Below are 24,880 nucleotides of genomic sequence, written 5' to 3' on the forward strand. Positions count from 1 at the left end.
CAAATCTGCTATTGTCTGTCTTTCTTTGTGTGTGTGTGTGTGTGTGTATGTGTGTGTGCGTGTGTGTGTATGTGTGTGTGTGTGTGTAACTTTCCAATAAATAAACTAATTTCAACCAACAAATGCCATTTCCGTAACGCGCCACAGTATTTGACCTACTATCATCAGTTTTCTCGCTTGAAGCCTTAAATGACATCACTGTATTTCAGGAATAAATATTCAAGCATACTGATTTACAGGCGAGGTGAGATATATGCTCTTTTGTCTGCTGGGTCCTGCGATCACGAACCAATCTTAGGCTTTAAAAAGTTCAAATCAACTTAAAACTCTTATTTCTGATCTTAACAAGGTCAAAATAATGCTTGATAACGCAAATGCTGGGAAAGTTATTGTACAACAAATATTAGCTAAAATAACGGAAAGGAACATACCAAATTAAATGATTAAAATTAGTCTAAGAACGCTTGGTGGTCCCGGGAATGGGTTTCTAGTGCACAATGGTAATTGCGACAACAAATGATGCGGTTGAAACTGCTTGTAGTTCTTCTTTATTTATTAATATAGTTGGGCCCATTCCAGAAAGCCATTTCTGACTTAAGTCAGGATTTAAAACACGTTTACAATGCTTAGTTTTTGGTACTTGAAGTTGAAATCTGGTTAACTTTGCCTTAAGATAACACTGGTGAGATGGGCAAAATTTACATTTCTACAGCCAAAAAATACGCTTTAAGATCGTATTTGAAATTTGAGTTAATTCAGAAGTAGCTTTGTGGAAATGGCCACAGGTTCTAAACGCCTCATTCAAGAATTTTCCCCTTATACGACGACTGTGGGTTAATGGACGCCTGGAGAAACACCATCGCTTCGCTACGCATGTGTAGGCCTACATGTACACTCATATAAAGCGGACACTTGCTAAGAAACCACAACAACAAAACACTCTTGGTTATCTGGCAAATATGTTTTTATTTATATCCACAAAGGTCCGTACTAAATGTGCACAAGTTTCCCGATGTGAATGCATAGTTTGTCCGGCATAATTATCTTGTAATAGACTGCTTCAGATCTCCAATATGAAATCACTGGTCAAATCTGGACGATCTTCACATTATAAGTATGATTTCACGTGAATTACACACGCTTTTATTTATTTATTCATTTTTAAAATCAACAACCGCCAAAAACAGATACTGGCATGCATTTCATGGGATGTGGGACGTACGCTCGAATCCAAAGAGGTCAATTTGAGGAACATGGGACAACAAAAATCATTTTTGAGACGTGAGGTTCTTTTTTTTTTTGGAAGACGGGAAGGGTTATTGATTGTCGACTCGCGCGACAAATTCACTTTCTCAGACGACCAATCCAAATGGCTATTACAACTGACCATTTATCGTTAAGCCAATGGCGATGAAGTATGCCCGAACATCCAATCAAACGTAAAGCAGCATTTCATGACTTTCACAGGCATGCAGTTGTAATGGGATTGCGCCAACTGAATAAACCAGTTAACCGCTGTTGTTGGAAATCATTTGTGCTCAACGAAGAACAAACATTCCAGAAAAAAATGTAAAACATTACGTTTTCTCCCTGTTAGTGGAAACCAATGGGAATGGTCGTATTGAGCCATAAAAACTAGATACCATGCTGTATAAGGCATTGCCCTTTCCTGATAACAAGTGGACTAAGATGTTCCTCTTCATTTAACAGATCGGTTTACGTGAACATAAACAAACAAATTCTGCCTTAACTTAAAAATACAGCCAAGTAGTATATTCGGCACAAAACCCCCAGCATTAAAGCGTCAATTCAATTGGACCAATTAAAAAAAAACAGGTGATGAACCTTTGCGCATGACGTAAGTACTACTGAATATGCATAAAGAACAGAATATACCACAAACAAAACTACAGTCGTTTAAAATGTCAAATAACAGCGACGGTATTAACCTAAAATACGGCAACGCAAAAATACAACTGTCAAACAAGGAAATACAACCTTTTACAACAACAACGGATAAAATAAATAAAGATTCCAGCTACTGAAGATATTGTAATTAACAGACGAAGGAATACGTCTTGTACATCTGGAACCAAGCAACCACAACCTAGGCTTTTCATGAATAAATACTTCTCTAGTCACCAACAAGCCAAAATAAACGCAATTGTGTGGACAGACATTTAAGAAGCAAGCCTGGCAGGCCATATGCCTGAACATTAAACTGTCTATAAGCTTATTTATAGTCGTTCTCAGCCATTTTCACCATTCAGTCAGAACCAGCTGTCAATATACTCGCCGACACAACAGCAGTGTTTATACTTTGGTTTAAGCCACTGGCTGTGCGTGATGGACAGTTGTACACTAGGCACTTGCTTTGTTTACAGAGGCAGAACAGTTCACATAAGCAGAACAGTTAATATACTGAACTATATACTGTCTCTTCTAGCAAGAACCACTTCTCTAACAGAGCAGAAACTTTTATAACAGAAGTACCGACTTCAAACTGAGGACACCTTAACAGGATTACCCGGACGAGGTTTATGTGGTGCCAAATCCCGCTTCTCAACGCAAATATTCTTCAAAATGAGTAAACTAAAGACAAGAAAATCCTACTGAAATTAACTTTCGTGACCGGATAGTTTCCTAACTTTCACACCGGAATACCTTTCTTTCTATTGAAAGTAACACGAAAATAACCGCTTTAGGATGCAATATGGAGACCATCAAAGGTGAAGGGTGATCAAAATCAAAATGGTGATCACTTCTGACATATCAGTCCCAGCTTAATTGAGATTTCTTACTTTTCAGCACAACTTTAAATTCAAAAACAAAGGTTATTTTTTTGAAATCTACCAAATGTACCTGCGTGATTCTCTTGACTGTTTTGATCAAAGTGAAGACTCTTACAGCCTAGTTTTTAACACCTGCAATGTAGTTCTCCAACTTTGGTAGAAGTCGAAAGTAGTGTGATGGGAGGTAACTCAAAAAGCGATTTGCTTTGGACTTCATATCCAAGTGATAACTTGTTTAAAACATCCAAAAGGATGCAATGATTGGTCCGCTATATGATGAAGTATTTGCAGGAATGATTGTCCTAAAGTGAAAAACAAGTGTTATGAACTGGACGAACGTTATCCACATACACTCTAAAAAAAACACACCGTAAAAATGTGACGGGCACATGGCAGAATTGATTAAGACTTGGGTTGTAAGTTTAATAGAGATGTGCCCATGAAGTGTGTGGAAAACCCCCTGTTATTATTATCACACTCTGTGTAAAAAAAGGTAAATTGGAGGACTTTCTTTTTAAACCAAAATGTTAAATTTGCACTGAACACCAAATCAATTATTAAAATATCACTGATTACAAATGAAAATCACATGCTTAAAATTTACAATAAAATGAAAAAGTAGACACGGCAAATAAAGCTGGTGGACAATAAATGGGGTCGGACTAAAAGCTAACATATCAAATCAATTCCAGTAGAACAGTAAAATGCTTAGAGCATAAATAACTAAAGAGAACATGTATCCATTTGTAATAGGACTGTAGAAAACAGGTAAGTTTACAGTCTAAAACCATCACCAAGATACCATTCTAAATGTTTCCCCTTACACAACAAAGACAATGTAATATGGGTTTGACTGTGAAGGTGATACTCATCATGGATTACGATATTGGTCAATAATATTTGATTTCTTGCCATATTTTCAACAAATAGATCACAACTATGGTAAGATCACATTTTAATTACTAATACAAACATCGTCTTTTATGTACAAGATCAGTTGAATATTCAGCTGAGGGGCTTTACCATGAAAAAACAAAACCTACAACCCCCTTCACATAGAAGTGGTTGCGTCCAATGACACAATTAACAGATGAACATGAATACAATGTCAAAGGTCATGGGCATACCCATTCTCAACCAGGAGGCAGACAAGAAAGGGCGATTGTCACAATCACAGAATTAATTCAGCTTACATGTGGACACAACACCTTCTGGAAATTCTAGTCTTTTTTCCCCTCAAATATATTTTCTCTTCTGCCAATATCAGGATTAATACATTTTAAAAAGGCTTGGAAGCAGATGGAACCTGATGATACCTTTGATGTTTAGAATGGAAGTCTGGAGACTTAACTTGCTTTTCAAACAGAATCAGAACTGTTCGCTTTATTCATAAAGATCCTAGATTGTAGAGCTGGACTGATAAAAAAAATAATGCAAAATACTTGAAAATCAGCTTGTTGTTTCTTCACTTCATTTTGGCTTTAAACCCACTTCAATGCTTCTATTTCATTAAATATATATTTGTTGCTTTATACACATAATCTTTGGCTGCGTGCAAAGGAAACAAAGCTTAAGCCGTCATCATCCAACAGAGACCGCTGAAAACTTTCAAACTCTATCTGAAAATATTTTCACAAATTCCCTTGTCTTTCATAGAAATAAGTCTGAAGTGAAATTTCTGGTGAGCTTTACTGTTTTCATTGGTTCTTCTTATATATGGACTTCACAAATGGCATAATAACAGTTCTGTCTTATTAAATTGTTGCGTTTAATTTTAACAAGTGTACAGGTACGCATCAAGTGCTGACCGAATGAAGTGGAGAATATGACGGTTGCCACATACCTGTAGCCTTTGTTCTTGTGTGCTTTTCAAAACTGGAGGTGGAAAAAGTGACAAAGCATGGCTTTAGTGGGGCAAATTTACTCCGAGACTCAAGGTTTAAAGCAAAAGACCTCTAAAAATCAAAGTAGGCATCCGTATTTATTTATCTCTTTAAAAAATCTGAAAAAATATTTGAAAGCATTTTTACCCTAAATTTTCAGTTGTCTGCAAGATAAACCTTATTTCATATTTTAGTTTTTTTTACTCTAATGAGTGCCATATTTTCAGGGGAGCTAACTGTTACGGTAAGAAGCTGCGAAGTCCATATTTTAAGAAACCTTTTCAATCATTGCTACCATGAAAGATATTGGAGTTTGGTGTCAAAATGCTGCTTGTTTTTGGGATCAAGTAAGATTTACAAACAAGTGTGTTTACTTGTTTATAATGCAATACTTCATTATCATGCAAAACCATTTACCTAAAATAAAAGGAAAAAGAATTTTCAAAGACGACCCAGATCTTACAGTCCCATATTTACTCCTTGAATAACCGAATTCAATGTCTGATCATGTTTCACTGTTCGCAAATTTATCGTGCCACGGCCAATTCCATTAATCAATTTTTTACTTCAGTGAAAATTTTTCAGAGTAACATTATGTGCAAAAGTATAATAATGTGGTCCATAAAATCCAAACTGTGCTAGCTTTGTCTGACACCTGCAATGTTACATCCATTCAGCTGGCAAAGTCCACAAATTACACTAAAATTCAGATATCTACATCTGACTGAAGTCAAAACCATCTTAGTAGAATTGGACCCTGGCACCTAACGGCTAGTAATACAAAATGTATCCCCATGCATATCTTTCTCCAAACATCCTGGATTGTTTTATCTGCCATTGTGGCACCTAGGTTCTACTTGCGTCACCAAGCAAACTACTGCTCTGATTTATCTGCCGATTCCTATTGCCCTACTTGTGGGTCATGACACTGAATGGGGGGTGGAGGGTGGGGTTGGGGAGGGAGGATATGGGGAGTTGGTACTTGTGAGTCCAAACTTCATGTATCCATCATCACAACAGCTGTTTGTACAGGACACCCAGGTCATCCACGCTCCACAAAGCAAGTCACTGATCTGTTAGCCCATTCTTGTTGCCCTATGGGGTGATTTGGGGGTGGTGGGGTGTTTAGATGTGGGTGTTACATCATCAGTACACCCAGCTAACCGGCACCCACTGAGGCGTAGAACACACCTCCTTGATAGACTTCTCCAAAATGGCAATGGTCTCTTCAATGTCGTTATTCACAATTTTCAGGTCAAAGTAATGGCCATACGCCTTCTCTAACTGCTCGCTTTCTCGCGCCAGGCGCTCCAAACTCCCATCCTGAAGGGGAAAAAGCCAGAGTGTCAATAAAACAGATGTCAGGGTATAAAATGAATATCATAAATTTGTCACATTATAAAAAAAGTATCATTCACAAAGACTGTTTGTAAGGAGGTTTTAAAAAGGGAATAAGATTATTTGTGAAGACTGCATTTGTTTCCAGAACACAAATACTTGGCATGAATTTCTCTAGTGAATACAGATTTTTTTTGTCTAAATTAAATATAGGAGTTGGAACTCTTTTGTCGTCAAAGGTAAAAACAGCCCTAAAAGTCTCATGTGACTTAAGAAAAATGTTAAGCAACCTTTACTGGCATTAATTTATCACCTGACTCACCCTTTTCCACAGGCACACACAACACCTCTTTCCATAAGGTTCATACACATTCAGATTCTCAGTTTTCTCCATCATTCATCTAATCTAACTTTTTTCATACACCCATGTTGTAGTTAAAGGAATCAAAATTAGTTGCCTAATATTTTTGATGGGTCACATGACACAGCTGGATTTTTTCTACCTTCATTCATAAAAGAGTTTGCACTCAAAACTCCCTAATTGAAATTAACTGAATGTCTTTCTCAAGTGATCCAAAGAAGACCTGCATTTTCTCCAAGCCTAATTTACAACCCTTCAAACATACTTTTTAAAACTTATCAATGAAAAATTCTATGCAATTGAAGCAATCCTTAAAATATTTAAGAATGGAAGTTATACTAATTACAAATATCCAAGTGAAAAGTAGACGAAAACCTCCAATTATTCGCAAAAGCCATACAACACATTTACATGCCTGGCGCTTACAAAACTTTCATTAAAATACGTTTTACGCCCTTATCAGCAGAAAAGGTTTTTAACCATTTAAAACAGTTCCATATCATTATCATTACTTAAACCAAATACTGTATTTGACCTACAATTTGCCCACCACTAAATTGTTCTTTTTTCCTAATTCTGAGCATTGCACTGATCTTGACAATGTGTTTTGAGGTGTGTTTGGAAGGTAGGATTGTATCCTACTGGACAAATGGAAGTTTAAGCGCCAAAAGTATTGTAATTCTTCAACCTTTTCGCATGTTTGCAAAGTGTTAATTCTAAAGGCCTTATTCTGTGTAGACTATCACAAATTGTGAAGCCTTGAAATTGGCCAAACTCACAACGGTAGTTTTGTCTCCAAAATCAAATTAAAAATGTTTCATATGCGAAAGGTTGAAGAATTAGGGTAGTATTTTATGACCTTTATTCACCTTTAAAAATGCACCTTTTGGGGACAATTTTTTAATAAATACAGTACTTGTGATAAATTTCAAGACAGATCTATACTTGTTATGATATGCACATACCAATACAATGTACATCAACAATGAGGTTGACATCAACAATCAAGCATTTCACAAATGTACCGTGCAGCTTACAACATCAGTTTTACCTGAAAACTTCAAAAGGCCTGGGCCCAGTTTCACAAAGCGGCGTACAACATTTTTTTGATTGCTCATTTGTCGTATGACATTTCGGACATCTCTATTACCGTACCATTGTCTTATATGTTTGATTATTGTATATGTATGACATCTTTGTGGAAGTGGGCTCCAGTGTTGTCCGCATGTAGAGATTAACACACGTCATGACGACATAAGCGTGCTTGAAAGTGTTTACTGTCATCTTCATTCAATCCAGTTGCATCAAACTGTATTTTCAGGTCAAAATCCTGCACTGTGTTCGTTACACTTAGGGTGATGAGACTGGTAGTGACACAGGCCAGTGTACATCTCGTCAGACTTAGGATGATGAGACTGGTAGTGACACAGGCCAGTGTACATCTTGTTAGACTTAGGATGATGAGACTGGTAGTGACACAGGCCAGTGTACATCCCGTTATACTTAGGGTGATGAGGCTGGTAGTGACACAGGCCAGTGTCCATCTCGTTAGACTTAACGTGATGAGACTGGTAGTGACACAGGCCAGTGTCCATCTCGTTAGACTTAACGTGATGAGACTGGTAGTGACACAGGCCAGTGTACATCTCGTTAGACTTAGGGTGATGAGACTGGTAGTGACACAGGCCAGTGTACATCTCGTTAGACTTAGGGTGATGAGACTGGTAGTGACACAGGCCAGTGTACATCTCGTTAGACTTACGGTGATGAGACTGGTAGTGACACAGGCCAGTGTACATCTCGTTAGACTTACGGTGATGAGACTGGTAGTGACACAGGCCAGTGTACATCTCGTTAGACTTACGGTGATGAGACTGGTAGTGACACAGGCCAGTGTACATCTCGTTAGACGTACGGTGATGAGACTGGCAGTGACACAGGCCAGTGTACATCTCGTTAGACTTACGGTGATGAGACTGGCAGTGACACAGGCCAGTGTACATCTCGTTAGACTTACGGTGATGAGACTGGTAGTGACACAGGCCAGTGTACATCTCGTTAGACTTACGGTGATGAGACTGGTAGTGACACAGGCCAGTGTACATCTCGTTAGACGTACGGTGATGAGACTGGCAGTGACACAGGCCAGTGTACATCTCGTTAGACTTACGGTGATGAGACTGGCAGTGACACAGGCCAGTGTACATCTCGTTAGACTTAGGGTGATGAGACTGGCAGTGACACAGGCCAGTGTACATCTAGCTATTTATGCACTGAGCAAGCTGGGTTTTGTGATCTGAGAGGTCCCAAAATGAATCTGCACCTGGTGAAGTTCCTTATTGTAGTCTTACTGGTCAGGGACAAATATTACTTCTAACATTTACATTGTAAATCTGACAATGTCTCAAAAAGTACTTTGCCAGATCACTCTACATATAATAAGTTTTGATGTATTCGTGAGGTAAATTGTTGACTGTTAAAGACTGGCCTGTGTCAACAGAAATTGCAAGGCTTGCAAAAATCATGAAAACACATCGTTTAATAGAGCTAAATGCAGAAATTGCCATGATTGCAGAAATCACAACAGCATGTCACAGGTTTTTGACAGCAAAAATTGCCATGATTGCATGCAGAAATCATTATGCCCCACAAATTGCTAGTTGCAAAAATTGCATAAATCAAAACTCATCATCAAATGGTTGATAAATAAAAAAAATGGCAATGAATGCAAAAATCATGACTTAGAGTGAACAACTGCTTTTGTCAAGTTTCAAGCAGAGAGAAAAATGAGTAAAAATCATTAAAAGTGTTTCCAGAGTTTATGTTTGAGTTAATGCCCACAATACTTTTGACTTTGTGTACACTTTAATGACTATTACCTGCAGAAATCATGAGAATTAACATCACTATAATGTTTGCTGCCTGCAAAAGTTGCAATGATTGCAGAAATCATGAAAATTAATGTCACTATAATGTTTGCTACCTGCAAAAATTGCAATGATTGCAGAAATCATGATAATACATCATTTTATAATGACTGCTGAATGCAAAAATTGCAATGATTGCAGAAATCATGATAACACATCACTTACATCGACGGGCACATTACGCATTTCCCGCAAGTCGCTGGGTCGTGGTGCGGCAATGAAAGCGATAATAGGAGCAAAGTCAGCAGTACGCAACACTTTGAGAGCCTGCAACAAGCGCAAGATGCAACATGCAACATCAAACAACACACACAATATTCAATAGCACAGCAATCCAAGACAGCATATGAAAGAGTAGACAACACTCAGATCATATTTCAAAGGATTTGCAGAAGTCCTTAGTTTTTAGCAAATGCCCCATGACAGCTTATATATGTGACAGATTTCTAAAATCTCAATAAATCAACGAACAGACAAATTTTCAAAGGGCATTTAGAAATAAATACATCAACTGTTGTTAAATGAATGCTATTTCTGAAGTTATCAGGGATATAAAGCTCTATCAATGCACACTAGTGAATTCAGTATCCACCTACAAATATATTTATTTGATTGGTGTTTTACGCCGTGCTCAAGAATATTTCACTTATACGACGGCGGCCAGCATTATGGTGGCAGGAAACCCGGCAGAGCTCGGGGGAAACCCACGACCATCCGCAGGTTGCTGACAGACCTTCCCACGTAGGGCTGGAGAGGAAGCCAGCATGAGCTGGGCTTGAACTCACAGTGACCGCATTGGTGAGAGACTCCTGGGTCTAACCGACTGAGCCACGGAGGCCCCACCTACAAATATACTGGCTCACACCAAATAGAAACTTGTCGCATTGCTTCAGAGGCTGACAGTAAAAACTCAGAACTTCTGCAAATCTGTGCAAATCATGGGGAGGGAGCATACTAAATGGAAGAGCAACATCATGGAGAAAGAGAAGAAAAAGAGAACATGTACATTGGCTGTTTGAAGAGCAATGCCCATATAACAGGACTCTATGGACACCCCAGTCCCCGACAATCCCCCGAAATTAATTATTTCCCAAGTCAATTGTGAGTGAGCGAAGGTGACATTCCGGAATATGCCAAACATGTGACAGCACAACAATCTGGAGCAAAATCTTGCTTTTCATACTTTTCCATAAAAACTAAAGGTATTTCTTTTTAACATTTTAATCTCTAATACACGTGTGGCAGTCAATTTCCATGGGAACCCAGAATTTAGAACCAATGAATGTTATTACTAGAAGAACATTATCTTAATTTAGATAAATTTAAAAATTGAGAAGGCTTACATGCCAAGCAGAACTTAGACAAAAAACTACCACATGCTTTCTACCAAAAACTTCCAAACAGCAAATTGTTTACACAAATTTCTCACACTCGGCAAACTCATATCATGCTGCTCTCATTAGCTTAAATAGAAATTAGCCCTATCACGCTGAGTTATGTCCCCTGAGTCATGTCACTGGAACAGCTCTTCACACGACACATACACACACATCACCATGACAACTGTTAAGCCCCGCCTCCACTGGGAGGAGCTAGGGGTTACCTCGGTGGTGGGTGTTAGTGTAGGGGCGGCTATGAAGACCACATAAGGGGCGTAGTCACATGTTCTTAATACTTTTAAAGCCTGCAAAATAGGATGGCCATGATGAAACTTGACCTTGGGAGAGAAAATACAAAACAGAAGCCATTTTTAAAATCAAACTTTTTGTCAGGTAAAGAAAAATTGAGAGAGGTACAAAAAGAGAAAGAAGGAAAAAATGGCTTCAATTAAGTTCCTGAAAAATAAATGCTATTATGCCAAAAAAAAATGACCATTTGAAGTTTAGTTTTTTACATCTTATTTTCGCAAAATATCAAAATATTTCTTTCTAAAGTGCTGCCTTGTAACACCATACACAAAAAGTTTTCCCTAATAACATATGATGGTGGGAGGAAACCAGAGTGCATGGGGGAAACGAGACCTCCTGGAGGAAACCAGAGTGCATGAAGTAAACCACCAACCTTTGCCAAATTACTGACAAACTTTCCCTCGTGATAAACTACGCTAATAAATATATATGGGAAGTTTGGTTATAGTTGCCCGATAGATCACTTGGTTGAACTCAACATTATTTCAGACAAAGTACAACAGTGTCTGGCTGACCTTGACTTATTCCCAACCACAAAGCTCCCACAATCTGGTTGAACTCAACAATATTTCAGACAAAGTACAAAAGTGTCTGGCTGACCTTGGCTTATTCCCAACCACAAAGCACCCACAATCTGGTTGAACTCAACATTATTTCAGACAAAGTACAACGGTGTCTGGCTGACCTTGACTTATTCCCAACCACAAAGCACCCACAATCTGGTTGAACTCAACATTATTTCAGACAAAGTACAATGGTGTCTGGCTGACCTTGGCTTATTCCCAACCACAAAGCACCCACAATCTGGTTGAACTCAACATTATTTCAGACAAAGTACAACAGTGTCTGGCTGACCTTGGCTTATTCCCAACCACAAAGCACCCACAATCTGGTTGAACTCAACATTATTTCAGACAAAGTACAACAGTGTCTGGCTGACCTTGGCTTATTCCCAACCACAAAGCACCCACAATCTGGTTGAACTCAACATTATTTCAGACAAAGTACAACCGTGTCTGGCTGACCTTGGCTTATTCCTAACCACAAAGCTCCCACAATCTGGTTGAACTCAACATTATTTCAGACAAAGTACAACAGTGTCTGGCTGACCTTGGCTTATTCCTAACCACAAAGCTCCCACAATCTGGTTGAACTCAACATTATTTCAGACAAAGTACAACAGTGTCTGGCTGACCTTGGCTTATTCCCAACCACAAAGCACCCACAATCTGGTTGAACTCAACATTATTTCAGACAAAGTACAACAGTGTCTGGCTGACCTTGGCTTATTCCCAACCACAAAGCACCCACAATCTGGTTGAACTCAACATTATTTCAGACAAAGTACAACCGTGTCTGGCTGACCTTGGCTTATTCCCAACCACAAAGCACCCACAATCTGGTTGAACTCAACATTATTTCAGACAAAGTACAACAGTGTCTGGCTGACCTTGACTTATTCCCAACCACAAAGCACCCACAATCTGGTTGAACTCAACATTATTTCAGACAAAGTACAAAAGTGTCTGGCTGACCTTGGCTTATTCCCAACCACAAAGCACCCACAATCTGGTTGAACTCAACATTATTTCAGACAAAGTACAACCGTGTCTGGCTGACCTTAGCTTATTCCCAACCACAAAGCACCCACAATCTGGTTGAACTCAACATTATTTCAGACAAAGTACAACCGTGTCTGGCTGACCTTAGCTTATTCCCAACCACAAAGCACCCACAATCTGGTTGAACTCAACATTATTTCAGACAAAGTACAACCGTGTCTGGCTGACCTTAGCTTATTCCCAACCACAAAGCACCCACAATCTGGTTGAACTCAACATTATTTCAGACAAAGTACAACAGTGTCTGGCTGACCTTAGCTTATTCCTAACCACAAAGCACCCATAATCTGGTTGAACTCAACATTATTTCAGACAAAGTACAACAGTGTCTGGCTGACCTTGACTTATTCCCAACCACAAGGCACCCACAATCTGGTTGAACTCAACATTATTTCAGACAAAGTACAACAGTGTCTGGCTGACCTTGGCTTATTCCCAACCACAAAGCACCCACAATCTGGTTGAACTCAACATTATTTCAGACAAAGTACAACAGTGTCTGGCTGACCTTGGCTTATTCCTAACCACAAAGCACCCACAATTTGGAATCCTCAACTTGAACACAATGGGAACTGAATTCAGGTCGCCTTTTTAAAATACTGATGCTCTGTTGATTTATTTGTTTGTTTTATTCATACCTACCTTCTCTACATCCAGGACTGATATGAATACCTGATTGGTGCATACTGCCCTAAAGTGGGTCTAGGGCATGGGCGGAAGTCAACGATTGCCAATAGTATACCTCAGCAGCTTGGCAAGATTAATTCATTTATTAGATTGGTGTTTTATGCCGTACTCAAGAATATTTCACTTATACGTCAGCAGCCAGCATTATGGTGGGAGGAAATCGGGCAGAGCACTGGAGAAATCCATGTCTAGGTTTCCTTTTGGTAAGAAACACATCATAAATTTGTAGAAACAAAAGATAATATAACAAAGACCACAGCTGTGCCCCGAGATAAAGGATTGGATCCAACTTCTGACACCTTGGCAATTAACACATCCAGGATTGGTTTTAGCAGTTATTAATAAGATGGAGACCTTACCTGTGGTTCTACATCGAGGATTGCCATGAGTCCGTTGTCATGGATTTGTCGTATGGTCTCCAGCTTTGTACCGTACATCGCGTCCTCGTGGGTCCCATATTCTAAATATTCATTGGACGCTATGTCAGCCATCATTTTTTCGTGCGTAACAAAAAAGTAGTTTTTACCGTTTTCTTCATCCCGTTTGGGTGGCCGGGTTGTATCTGCAATTGGGCAAGGTGTGCAGTGTTTAGAAAAAATGTACCTTTATTCATTTATTTGGTGTTTGATGCCAGACTCAAGGATTTTACACTTGTACACGGTGGTGGACATTTTTACAGGTGGAGGAAACTGTTGCTCGAGGCAAGCTTCCGCAAGTTGTTGACAAAATTCCCCAAATGTTGCCTTTTAATATGCCCACCATATTTGTGGTCTTCAACAACTGCGAAAACAATCACACCAGCCTCTCCCTCATTACACGTTGTTGTTTGAGGAGGCGGGGTAATCTCCCTTGGAATGGTGAGGCTCATTTCACTTTCACATACAAATAACTTCATGAATCCACTTTCTCATTTCTTTTTGACCATGTAAAAATGTTATGGAACAAACATTTGTTACAGATATAACAGTTTATGTTTTTTGGTTCTAGACAAAACGTTTACACACAAGACACATCAGTCAATCTTGCAATTCATTTTCCCTGAAGATAAGATCTGGTCAAACAATAAGCTGTAATAACAGTCAAACTACAAGTTGTCTTGAGGCAAAACCACAAGTAAGCAAGTGGCTTGCTTCAGGTGCACCAGTTGGTTGATTTATAGTCATTTTATACAAAGTATGAAGCTGTTCAAGTTAATGGGTGGAAGGGCCCACAATTAACTTCTAACTAAGCACAAAGCAGCAGCCAAGCAAACAAAAGTTTGACTCAAACTTGCGGACGGATGGATTAGAGGCTTATTAGCCTTGCTGAGAACATTGCTTTAGCTACCTGTAGGACAAGAACTGGCGTGACCCTGCCATAAAACATTCCTACAATTTCTTCTCCTGTCGATGGGTATACTTACGAGGAATGGGATAAGCAAATTTATCAGGATGACTTGTGATTAAAGTATTTTTTATATGTCGTCTGCCTACGCCATGAGCACCTGAAAAGACGGAAAACACAGAATTTAGACCCCATGCAGTCTACAACTACAAGGCTAACAAAACTTGCACTGAGCATGCTCACTTTCAAACTTCCTCATATGTTCTACAAAATCAAAATGCAGACAAAAATTTACCAACACAGGACAATATTTGAAAAAAACATTAAAAGAAAATCAGTAAATCTGCATAACTTGTACACAGATTGCCTGGTTTTTGAGCCTGATCCACTGGCTCCTCATGGTAAACCAGTACATGGTCTTATGAAAATCAGAATAAATTTGGATACACTTGGAAGTACTGCACAGGGACCAAAGCGTAAAAGATGGGCACTGAACAGCCCCAGATTGTTATTCCTGTTTCTTCATGAAATCTTTGTAGTAAAACAACAACAGGATTTAACTGTTTTTACTGTTTGTGTTTTACAACAAAAATGCTTTGTTCTATATTAAAGCAGGACTGGTTTGTAAGGTGGAGGCAGCCAATAAGACAATCAACCCACACCTTCTCGTACCTGACAAACCTCTACATGTAAAACCTGCATTGGATATGGTCTACATTGTCACTGGATTTAGAACAAGCCACTCTGATTAGGATGAACGAAGACTCCATAAACTGGAAAAAAAACTACACGAACCACACTTTAAGCTGACTGCTAGGGGAGTTAACTCTTACCTAAGAGCACCAGAGTTTTCCTCATGAAGGCAGGTAACCTTGCGACCTCTTCGTAGGTCACAAGGTCAAGCTGATCAAACACGGCATTGTGTTTCACCAAATACTTGTCCCGGTATTGCTTCTTTTTGCGACCAAACCAAGAACAGTGAGCTGTTACCAAGGGGGAAAAAAAAAAAACACTACATGATTCATATGACTTTCTATTTATTTATTTATTCATTTATTTATTTGACTGGTGTTTTACGCCGTACTCAAGAATATTTCACAAAATGACGGTGGCCAGCATCATGGTGGAAGGAAACCAGGCAGAGCCTGGGGCAAACCCACGACCATCCGCAGGTTGCTGGCAGACCTATGACTTTCTACAGTTGTCACAAATTTGGTTTTGTTTGAATGTTTGCTTGTCTTATCTAAAACTGAGGCCGAACTTTGACCTTCTGTAAATCTTTACCTCTGATATGTTGTACTACCCTTACTCAGCTACGTAAAAGTAAAATAAGTCTACAGCATTAAACCACTTTGAGTTTCAGACATAAAGAAAAATCCATAAAATTAACGTTTTGCAGAGTAATAAGATTTGGTCAACTCAAATCTTTCTCAGTCATGATTTGTTTACAGAAGACTGGCTTCTAAAAAAAAGAAAAAAACATTGGTTGCTTGGGGTACTACACCGGTTTGGCTGCTTACCAGCATGTTCCTGCTTGGCACGCTCTATGGCTAGGCAGGCCGTCCTCCACTCCTGGAGTTCAGGGGATGGCACTAGTCCTGCTGGGGCGCTGTTTGTCAACCCCCATTTCCGCGCCTGCCACCAGTTGGGGTCGTCTTTACTTATGATCTGTAAAATCTCCCCAACCTTGAAGGGCACGCCCGCTTGAGCACACGGGATGAGGTCATCATCTCGAGGGTCGTATTCAAATAAGGCCTTCACATAAATCTGATTGGAGGAGAGAAAGGAAATCAGCATTATTGATGACTGAACTTAACTTATCAACAATGTTGGGTTGAGACATTTTTTAAAATTGTTTTTGTATTTGATGGTTGATTCATCGACTGATGTTTCATGCCACACTCAAGAATTTTTCACTTATATGACAGCAACGAGGTTTATCAGGACACCGCAGATCCCACAATAAATAACAGGTCTTTGCAAGTTTTTGGAAGAGCGAGTGAAAAGATCAGGTATAATTTTACTCAATAGGCATGCAGTTAATGAATATTTCAGAAGCGGTAGCCTAAATATTAGATATATAATTTACCAAACACTATATAATCAATTTTTTACCATAAATCACCAGTACAGCCTCTTTAAAAACATGTCTTCCTAATACTGGACGACAACAATATGGCAAATCTCATGCAGGTTCTGTATAGAGACATTAAATGGGAAGGTCTTCCAGCAACCTGCAGATAGTCATGAATTTCCTCTCACCATAATGCTGGCCGCCGTCGCATAAGTGAAATATTCTTCAGTATGGTGTAAAACACCAATCAAATAAATACATACATACATACATTAAATCCATAAAACAGACTTTACAACACTGATACTAATCCCAATTACATTTGGATTTTGATAGGATAAACTCTTGTTTTACATGATTGATGTCTCAGGTTTACAAGCAAACATCTCAATGATGCAAACATATAACATGTTGAATGTGCTTTCTGGCAAATTCTTGTTCTCCTGCCCAACTGTGCAAAATGTGCAACACTTCAAATGTTGCAAACAACATGTACATAGAGATACTTCACACAAACATAATTTACTAGCACAATTTGAACACCAGTGCAAAACCTGGCAAAATTAAAACATGTGCAAATGTACATTTCTCAATGAGAGTCGTGGGAAATGTGAGACACTTTAAACGTGTGCAAATGTAAATTCACAATGAGAATTGTGAGAAATGTGAGACAATTTTAAAAGGTGCAAATGTATATTTTGAAGGCCTGCTGTGCAAAATATCAAGACAGCTGAAAATGAAGAGAAGTGATTCCTGTCAGATCACAATGGTCTTTCAGGAACAGGTGAGCATCAACGCCGACATATTAAAAGAAAAGGTGCTGCCTGACTGAGGACACCAAAAAGCACACCAAACATGACACCATGTTCAGTCACAGTTTAGTGACACCGGATTCATCAGTATTAGCCCTACATTATATGACAGGAAATTTCATCAGGAACAAAGTTTTTGTTGGATTCTTGATCAGTTCTTTTGATTTTAGAAATATGTATTGATGATTTTTTTTTCGTACAAACTAGGATAATATCATACTGGGAAAATGTAAGCTTTTAAAATATTGATACATGTCATCTTTATTTTGCTAAATTCTCTAAAAAATCTATGAATGAGTGCCAAGCATGGAAGCATATGCACAAAGATTGCCGGCTGCACATAAAATATAAAAGTTGTCTGACGGTTACAGGCAATATTCTCAGAATCTGTACACATTAGACAAATCATGCCAAACAAAACACACTACACGTCATGCATCTCACCCTCAATTTTCTATCATTTTTCTCTAAAGTTCCACTTTGCTGCTATTATACAATGTAAAACGTGAGTGGGTTAGTCACATGGGTGTTATGGGGCTCTAAAACACAGTAACATTACTGCTGAAATTACTCGCGCCGCTCAAAGCTGAACACCTTCACAAGATCAAACCACCTTTAACTATCATTTAAAAGGACACTTCAGTAACCATATTCTAATAAACGCAGCATGGCCATTAGGTGATGCGTACTTCATTTAGAGGTCGTCTGTTCTTTGAACACGACCTTCTAAGAATACATGAGGAGCTGAAGCACAGAAGCCCACAAATCCATTTTGATTTTTGTTTTGAATCAAATAAAATTTTGTGTTCACCTGATATTTTAAAAGGCATACATATTTGTAAGGTTAAATATAATATAAAGTTATATGCCACAATCTTGAAAGAGCAAAGTGCAAATTTATCAAACTGCAAAACTTCTTTGAGTTTTGGAAAGAATGGTCGTTTCATTAGCTTCTGGACTTTAACTTGCCACACACTCCAATGGATAACCTCCATTGTCGTGTTTCTACCAAATCATAGCACTATCATGTACAACTACCAAATGTTGTTTAACTTCCAAAACCAAAAGTTGCCTAACTTCCAAAACCAAATGTTGCTTAACTTCCAAAACCAAATGTCAGTTAACTTTCACGACCAAACGTTTCTCGTCTATACACACCTCTTTAGAGTTTGTGGATTCAGCCTTTTCACCCATGGAAGACGGGACTACTTTCAGAGTCACTGTGCCCTGCAGAGACCTCTGGAAGAGAAACAGAATTAAATGGAGGTAATTCATTAAGAAAATTCAGGCTTACACAAAATGAAAACCATCTGAAACTTTTGCAGGTATTTATAAAGTTACATATCCATTATTTACTAACGATCAGGGTTAGTCATTGGCTGAATTGGATGCACCCTTCCTACCATATCATATCACCAATGAGGCTGCACGCTGTCGTTTGAAGTCCGGAGTTATAACACACAGAAAGGTAAGACAAATAAACCAGAGGCAGTGTTTCTCACCAGTATTGTTTGTAAGGTATCTACAGACTGCTTTTGGACTCCATTCCCATTAATTTCCCGAATTTCATCACCGACGTGTAAAGTGCCTGAAACATGGAAAACGGAAAATAATAAAATTCAGGTCCATGCAAATAAACAACAAAAATAGATTATTTTTTGCACAGCAAGTAGTAAAATTTTCAGCTTACTTATTTTTAATTTTTCTTTTAATAACAAGACTGGACTTCATACATTCTGTCAAAGGAAAAGTTATCAAAGAAATACAAGGTCCTTTAGATAGGGGCAACAAGAACCTTGAGGAACCTGTGTGAGGAAAGTCTCAGAATTTCATACATTTTGTCTAAGAACCTTCAAGAACCTGTATGAAAAAGGGCTCAAGATTTTTCATGTATTTTACCTGAGAACCTTCAAGAATCTGTGTGAGGAAGCGCTCACTGTTTTATGTATTTTACCCCAGAACCTGTATGAGGAAGGGCTCACTGTTTTATGCATTTTACCTCAGAACCTGTATGAGGAAGGGCTCACTGTTTTATGTATTTTACCTCAGAACCTGTATGAGGAAGGGCTCACTGTTTTATGTATTTTACCCCAGAACCTGTATGAGGAAGGGCTCACTGTTTTATGTATTTTACCTCAGAACCTGTATGAGGAAGGGCTCACTGTTTTATGTATTTTACCCCAGAACCTGTATGAGGAAGGGTTCACTGTTTTATGTATTTTACCTCAGAACCTGTATGAGGAAGGGTTCACTGTTTTATGTATTTTACCTCAGAACCTGTATGAGGAAGGGCTCACTGTTTTATGCATTTTACCTCAGAACCTGTATGAAGAAGGGCTCACTGTTTTATGTATTTTACCCCAGAACCTGTATGAGGAAGGGCTCACTGTTTTATGTATTTTACCCCAGAACCTGTATCAGAAAGCGCTCACTGTTTTATGTATTTTACCTCAGAACCTGTATGAGGAAGGGCTCACTGTTTTATGTATTTTACCTCAGAACCTGTATGAGGAAGGGTTCACTGTTTTATGTATTTTACCTCAGAACCTTCCAGAACTTGTATGAGGAGGCTATGGCTCTGGAAACAGAAGGACCTGGTGAGAGACATGTTCTTACCTTGTCTGTGAATCATCCCCCCATGCATGACACGAGCCACAAGGCACTTTCCCTCATCAGTAACTTTCAATGTGATTCCCTGAAATGACAAGGCAGTTTGTGCAGATCATTCCTGTAAACCCATCTTAAGTGCCATTAGGCCGCACCAACTGTACGTACTGTTTTATGGGCAAGCAAACACTAAACAATCCAAAAACAACAGGCAAATCAAACTGACAACTCCGTCTTTTTATTTTGTCCAATCTTGAGGGTGTTTTTTTTTCTTTGAATTTCATGGCCGAAGGATCACAAAGTAATCTTAGACTTAAGTCAACATTTCAATCATTAAGCTTAGTATTTTAGCTACAATTTGTTTTACAATAATTCACCTCAAATCCCCCTGTCAAGCAATACTTTGACCATGAACGTAAAAAATAACAATTTTAAATTCTGACTTGAAGTCTAAGATTGTTTTGTGATCCTGGGCCAGTTTTTCAAGGCGTTCTGATTACATAAATATGTCTTCAACAGGAAAAATTGCAGGAAGACTAATTTCCCTCAAATCAGGTAAGTTCCATTTTTTTTTCTCTACTATCCTCCAACGCTGAAAAAAGAATTCTGTTTGTAAAACAACAATTTAAATTGATGCAGCCTTACTGAGGTGTGCTATTACAGGATGACGACAAATGCTAAAAAATCGCCTCGTATCAAAGTTGTTGGCGAATAAAATAAGAATGACGGTTACAATGCCAAATGGACTCCTGTCATAGGAGAGATAAATGTGGTCAAATTCCTGGTCTTAGAAAGTTACGAAAGCAACCATTATGTGAGTTGTGTTTATCGCCATGGGGCCGGAAACCTCTAACATAATGAATGATTCAAATGGGTCTTGCCCACATACATGTACATACAACAGGAAACCATCCATCCTCTCCCCACTGGGAAGGCACTGCTCAAGTTCTAACAGCAATCCATTGATTTCCTTTGTGTTCACAAAGCAGATCCCAGGACAGAAACATTTCCAAGCATCCTTTCTAGTTTTTGTCGCAAGGAACAGATATGACCGTGGCTGTATTTATAACTAACTAGATAATGTGAAGTCAGCTTTTTCATGAAGCACAGCAAACAAAATGGTACTTCTGAACAGTGGATAAGCGAACCACTTCACTTTTCCGGGGCAAATGCGCTAACAAAGACCTCCTCAATTATATCGCATTTTCTGTTTTATACAAAGCCCCATATTCCTCACTATCAACAAAAATTACAGCGCTGCCTCAGTGGAATGCCAATCAAACACATCAGACACGACACCCAAGCCAATATACCAACACATGGCTGACCATGCAGCACAGGAGGAAATACAAATATTAAGACTGTAAACCCTTCAAGTTAAGAGTCTCCTTGACTAAGAGATTTCTAACCTGGGTGAACTACCAGACTGAGAGGACCAAAGGAAAATGGAAGCATGGATATTACCATGGGCTCTTCTTTGCTTTTCTGGAACTGTACAAGTCGTACTCGTGTGACGTTTTCCATCTCGGCCTCTAGGCTGGGGCTGTCAGCCTCGGCGTCACCGTTGAGGTACGGCTGGACGGGGGGAGGGGTGACGCGCACTGCGTCCTCACTATACACCTCGTGTGCGACTACATCGTGGGCCTGCAGTAGTGCCTGCAAATACAGAAACATGCCAGCAGTTCAGCATCATGGCAAAAGTGCTAAGTACAACATCTGATAGATTAAACAATGGAAATATCACAATGAGCCAATATGAGAATACCACAATGAGCTAATATGAAAATATCACAATGAGCCTATATGACAATATCACAATGAGTCAATATGAAAATATCACACTGAGCCAATATGAGAATATCACAATGAGCAAATATGGGAATATCACTATGAGCCAATATGAGAATATCACTATGAGCCAATATGAGAATATCACAATGAGCAAATATGGGAATATCAACTCCTACAAATTAATATCACCCCGTTTTAATACTGGAATATCTTTATGAACAAATCATGGGATATATTTATGAACAAATCATGGAATATTCCAGTGAGCAATAACTGGAATATATCTCAGTGAGAAAAATACTGAAATATCACGGTGAGCTAATACTGGAATATCACAGAGAGCAAATACTGAAATATCACAGTGAGCTAATAATGGAATATCACAGTGACCTAACACCAGAATATCAGTGAGCTAATAATGGAACATCACAGTGAGCAAATACCGGAATATCACAGTGAGCAAATACTGGAAATCACAGCGAGCAAATACTGGAAATCACAGCGAGCAAATACTGGAATATCACAGTGAGCAAACATTGAAATATCACAGTGAGCAAATACTGGAACATCACAGTGAGCAAATAGTGAAATATCAGTTACCAAATATTGAAATATCAAAGTGAGTAAATACTGACATCACACTGAGGAAATACTGGGATATCACAGTGAGCAAATACTGAAATATCACAGTGAGCAAATACCCAAAACACTTGAGTAACTCACTGATAAAATACAAATACAATATCAAATAGGACAAATGCCCGAAATTTTATGCACAGCAAATACACTGTACTGGAATATCACACTGGGTGATACTAATATGTCACACTGGCGACACTAATATATCACACTGGGTGACACTAACATATCACACTGGGCGACACTAATATATCACACTGGGCGACACTAATATATCACACTGGGCGACACTAATATATCACACTGGCGACACTAATATATTACACTGGGTGACACTAATATATCACACTGGGCGACACTAATATATCACACTGGGCGACACAAATATATCACACTGGCGACACAAATATATCACACTGGCGACACTAATATATCACACTGGCGACACTTATATATCACACTGGGCGACACTAATATATCACACTGGGCGACACAAATATATCACACTGGCGACACACTGGGCGACACAAATATATCACACTGGGCGACACAAATATATCACACTGGCGACACTAATATATCACACTGGGTGACACTAATATATCACACTGGGCAACACTAATATATCACACTTTGTGACACTAATATATCACACTGGGCGACACTAATATATCACACTGGGTGACACTAATATATCACACTGGGCGACACAAATATATCACACTGGGCGACACTAATATATCACACTGGCGACACCAATATATCACACTGGGCGACACCAATATATCACACTGGGCAACACCAATATATCACACTGGGCGACACAAATATATCACACTGGCGACACAAATATATCACACTGGGCGACACAAATATATCACACTGGCAACACAAATATATCACACTGGGTGACACTAATATATCACACTGGGCAACACTAATATATCACACTGGGCGACACAAATATATCACACTGGGTGACACTAATATATCACACTGGCGACACTGATATATCACACTGGGCGACACTAATATATCACACTGGGCGACACAAATATATCACACTGGCGATACTAATATATCACACTGGCGACAGTAATACATCACACAGGACAACTACTGCCTAAACTGTTTCTTAATTCTCTTGTGTATTACAATCACACATGTAGACTTTTGTCACAAACACATATACACACACTCCAGAGGCTGTGTGACGAGTCTATCACTTATCCAGAACTTTTCCTTATGGCTGACAGCTTTAACTGCCTTTCTGCCAGTTTGCCTTGCATCAGTAACACTCATGATGCTAACATGATTGCCTTTGCCTTGCATCAGTAACACTCATGATGCTAACATGATTGCCTTTGCCTTGCATCAGTAACACTCATGATGCTAACATGATTGCCTTTGCCTTGCATCAGTAACACTCATGATGCTAACATGATTGCCTTTGCCTTGCATCAGTAACACTCATGGTGCTAACATGATTGCCTTTGCCTTGCATCAGTAACACTCATGATGCTAACATGATTGCCTTTGCCTTGCATCAGTAACACTCATGATGCTAACATGATTGCCTTGAGTAACCCTAACAGAACCAATGTTTAGATAAGCTATCCCTCATACATGTATGAAGGTCCACACTAAATATTAACACCAATGAATGATTGGAATGACCAGAATACATTATGTAAAGGTGCAGCCATTTTTGTGGGAGAAGAAAGCAGTGTAACAAGAGAAAACCACTGACCATTGTTAGCTGGCAAACCTTTCACCAATGCTGAAGCGGACTGAGATACAGATGGATTTGAGTGGGTGTCAGCGATGGCGGACTGATCATCTGCCAGGAGAGTGCCACATGTCATTTTTCACTTGAACTATGGTGGCAAGTTTTATGGGCAGGGGAAACCCAGAAAACCACCAACTTTTGGTAAGTTACTGAAAAACTATCCCACCTCTTGAGTACAGATTTGCACACCGTATTGGTGAAAGACAAATATACTGTCACCATGACACCAGAAGTGGGAAATGTACAAATTCACTGATCAAGGTCGGGTTTGAACCCGTCCATCATGTGTCCTGGCGACTGGAGGGAAAGTACCTTTACCCAGTATAGACGGTGTCCCGCTCCTACTGGCTGTATCAATGTATCTCCAACCAAATCCCTAACAAATTGATACAGACAATATTCCATCTGATTGATAATAATCAGCCATCCATACCCCTGAGAAATGACACAGTCCCAGGCTAGCTAAGGGTTCAGGTCATTAAAAGTCCACTATTACAGCCTTCAGTCAATTCAGGAAGATATCCGAGGCTTCAGCCAGCAATACCCT

General features: G+C 39.1%; 1 protein-coding gene across 7 annotated transcripts in view; it reads right to left on the minus strand.

The window, feature by feature from the left end:
• Positions 1–1,250: 1,250 nt before the first annotated feature.
• The window catches only part of LOC135478987 (peripheral plasma membrane protein CASK-like), a 288,668-nt gene continuing 265,038 nt past the window's right edge, over positions 1,251–24,880 (minus strand). For 4 of the 7 annotated variants that reach the window (XM_064758681.1, XM_064758680.1, XM_064758679.1 and 1 more), the window contains 11 exons: positions 21,579–21,770; positions 20,124–20,202; positions 19,010–19,095; positions 18,666–18,746; positions 16,142–16,388; positions 15,455–15,604; positions 14,701–14,781; positions 13,658–13,860; positions 10,905–11,018; positions 9,467–9,568; positions 1,251–5,998 (listed from right to left, as the gene is read on the minus strand). In XM_064758681.1, coding sequence (XP_064614751.1) covers positions 5,822–5,998; positions 9,467–9,568; positions 10,905–11,018; positions 13,658–13,860; positions 14,701–14,781; positions 15,455–15,604; positions 16,142–16,388; positions 18,666–18,746; positions 19,010–19,095; positions 20,124–20,202; positions 21,579–21,770 — 1,512 coding nt within the window. In that variant the 3' untranslated portion in view covers positions 1,251–5,821. The remainder of the gene's footprint in view (positions 5,999–9,466; positions 9,569–10,904; positions 11,019–13,657; positions 13,861–14,700; positions 14,782–15,454; positions 15,605–16,141; positions 16,389–18,665; positions 18,747–19,009; positions 19,096–20,123; positions 20,203–21,578; positions 21,771–24,880) is intronic. The other 3 variants (XM_064758684.1, XM_064758683.1, XM_064758682.1) reach the window with 3 other exon arrangements.

This window comes from Liolophura sinensis, chromosome 12 (genome assembly GCF_032854445.1).
Source record: "Liolophura sinensis isolate JHLJ2023 chromosome 12, CUHK_Ljap_v2, whole genome shotgun sequence".
NCBI lineage: Eukaryota > Metazoa > Mollusca > Polyplacophora > Chitonida > Chitonidae > Liolophura > Liolophura sinensis.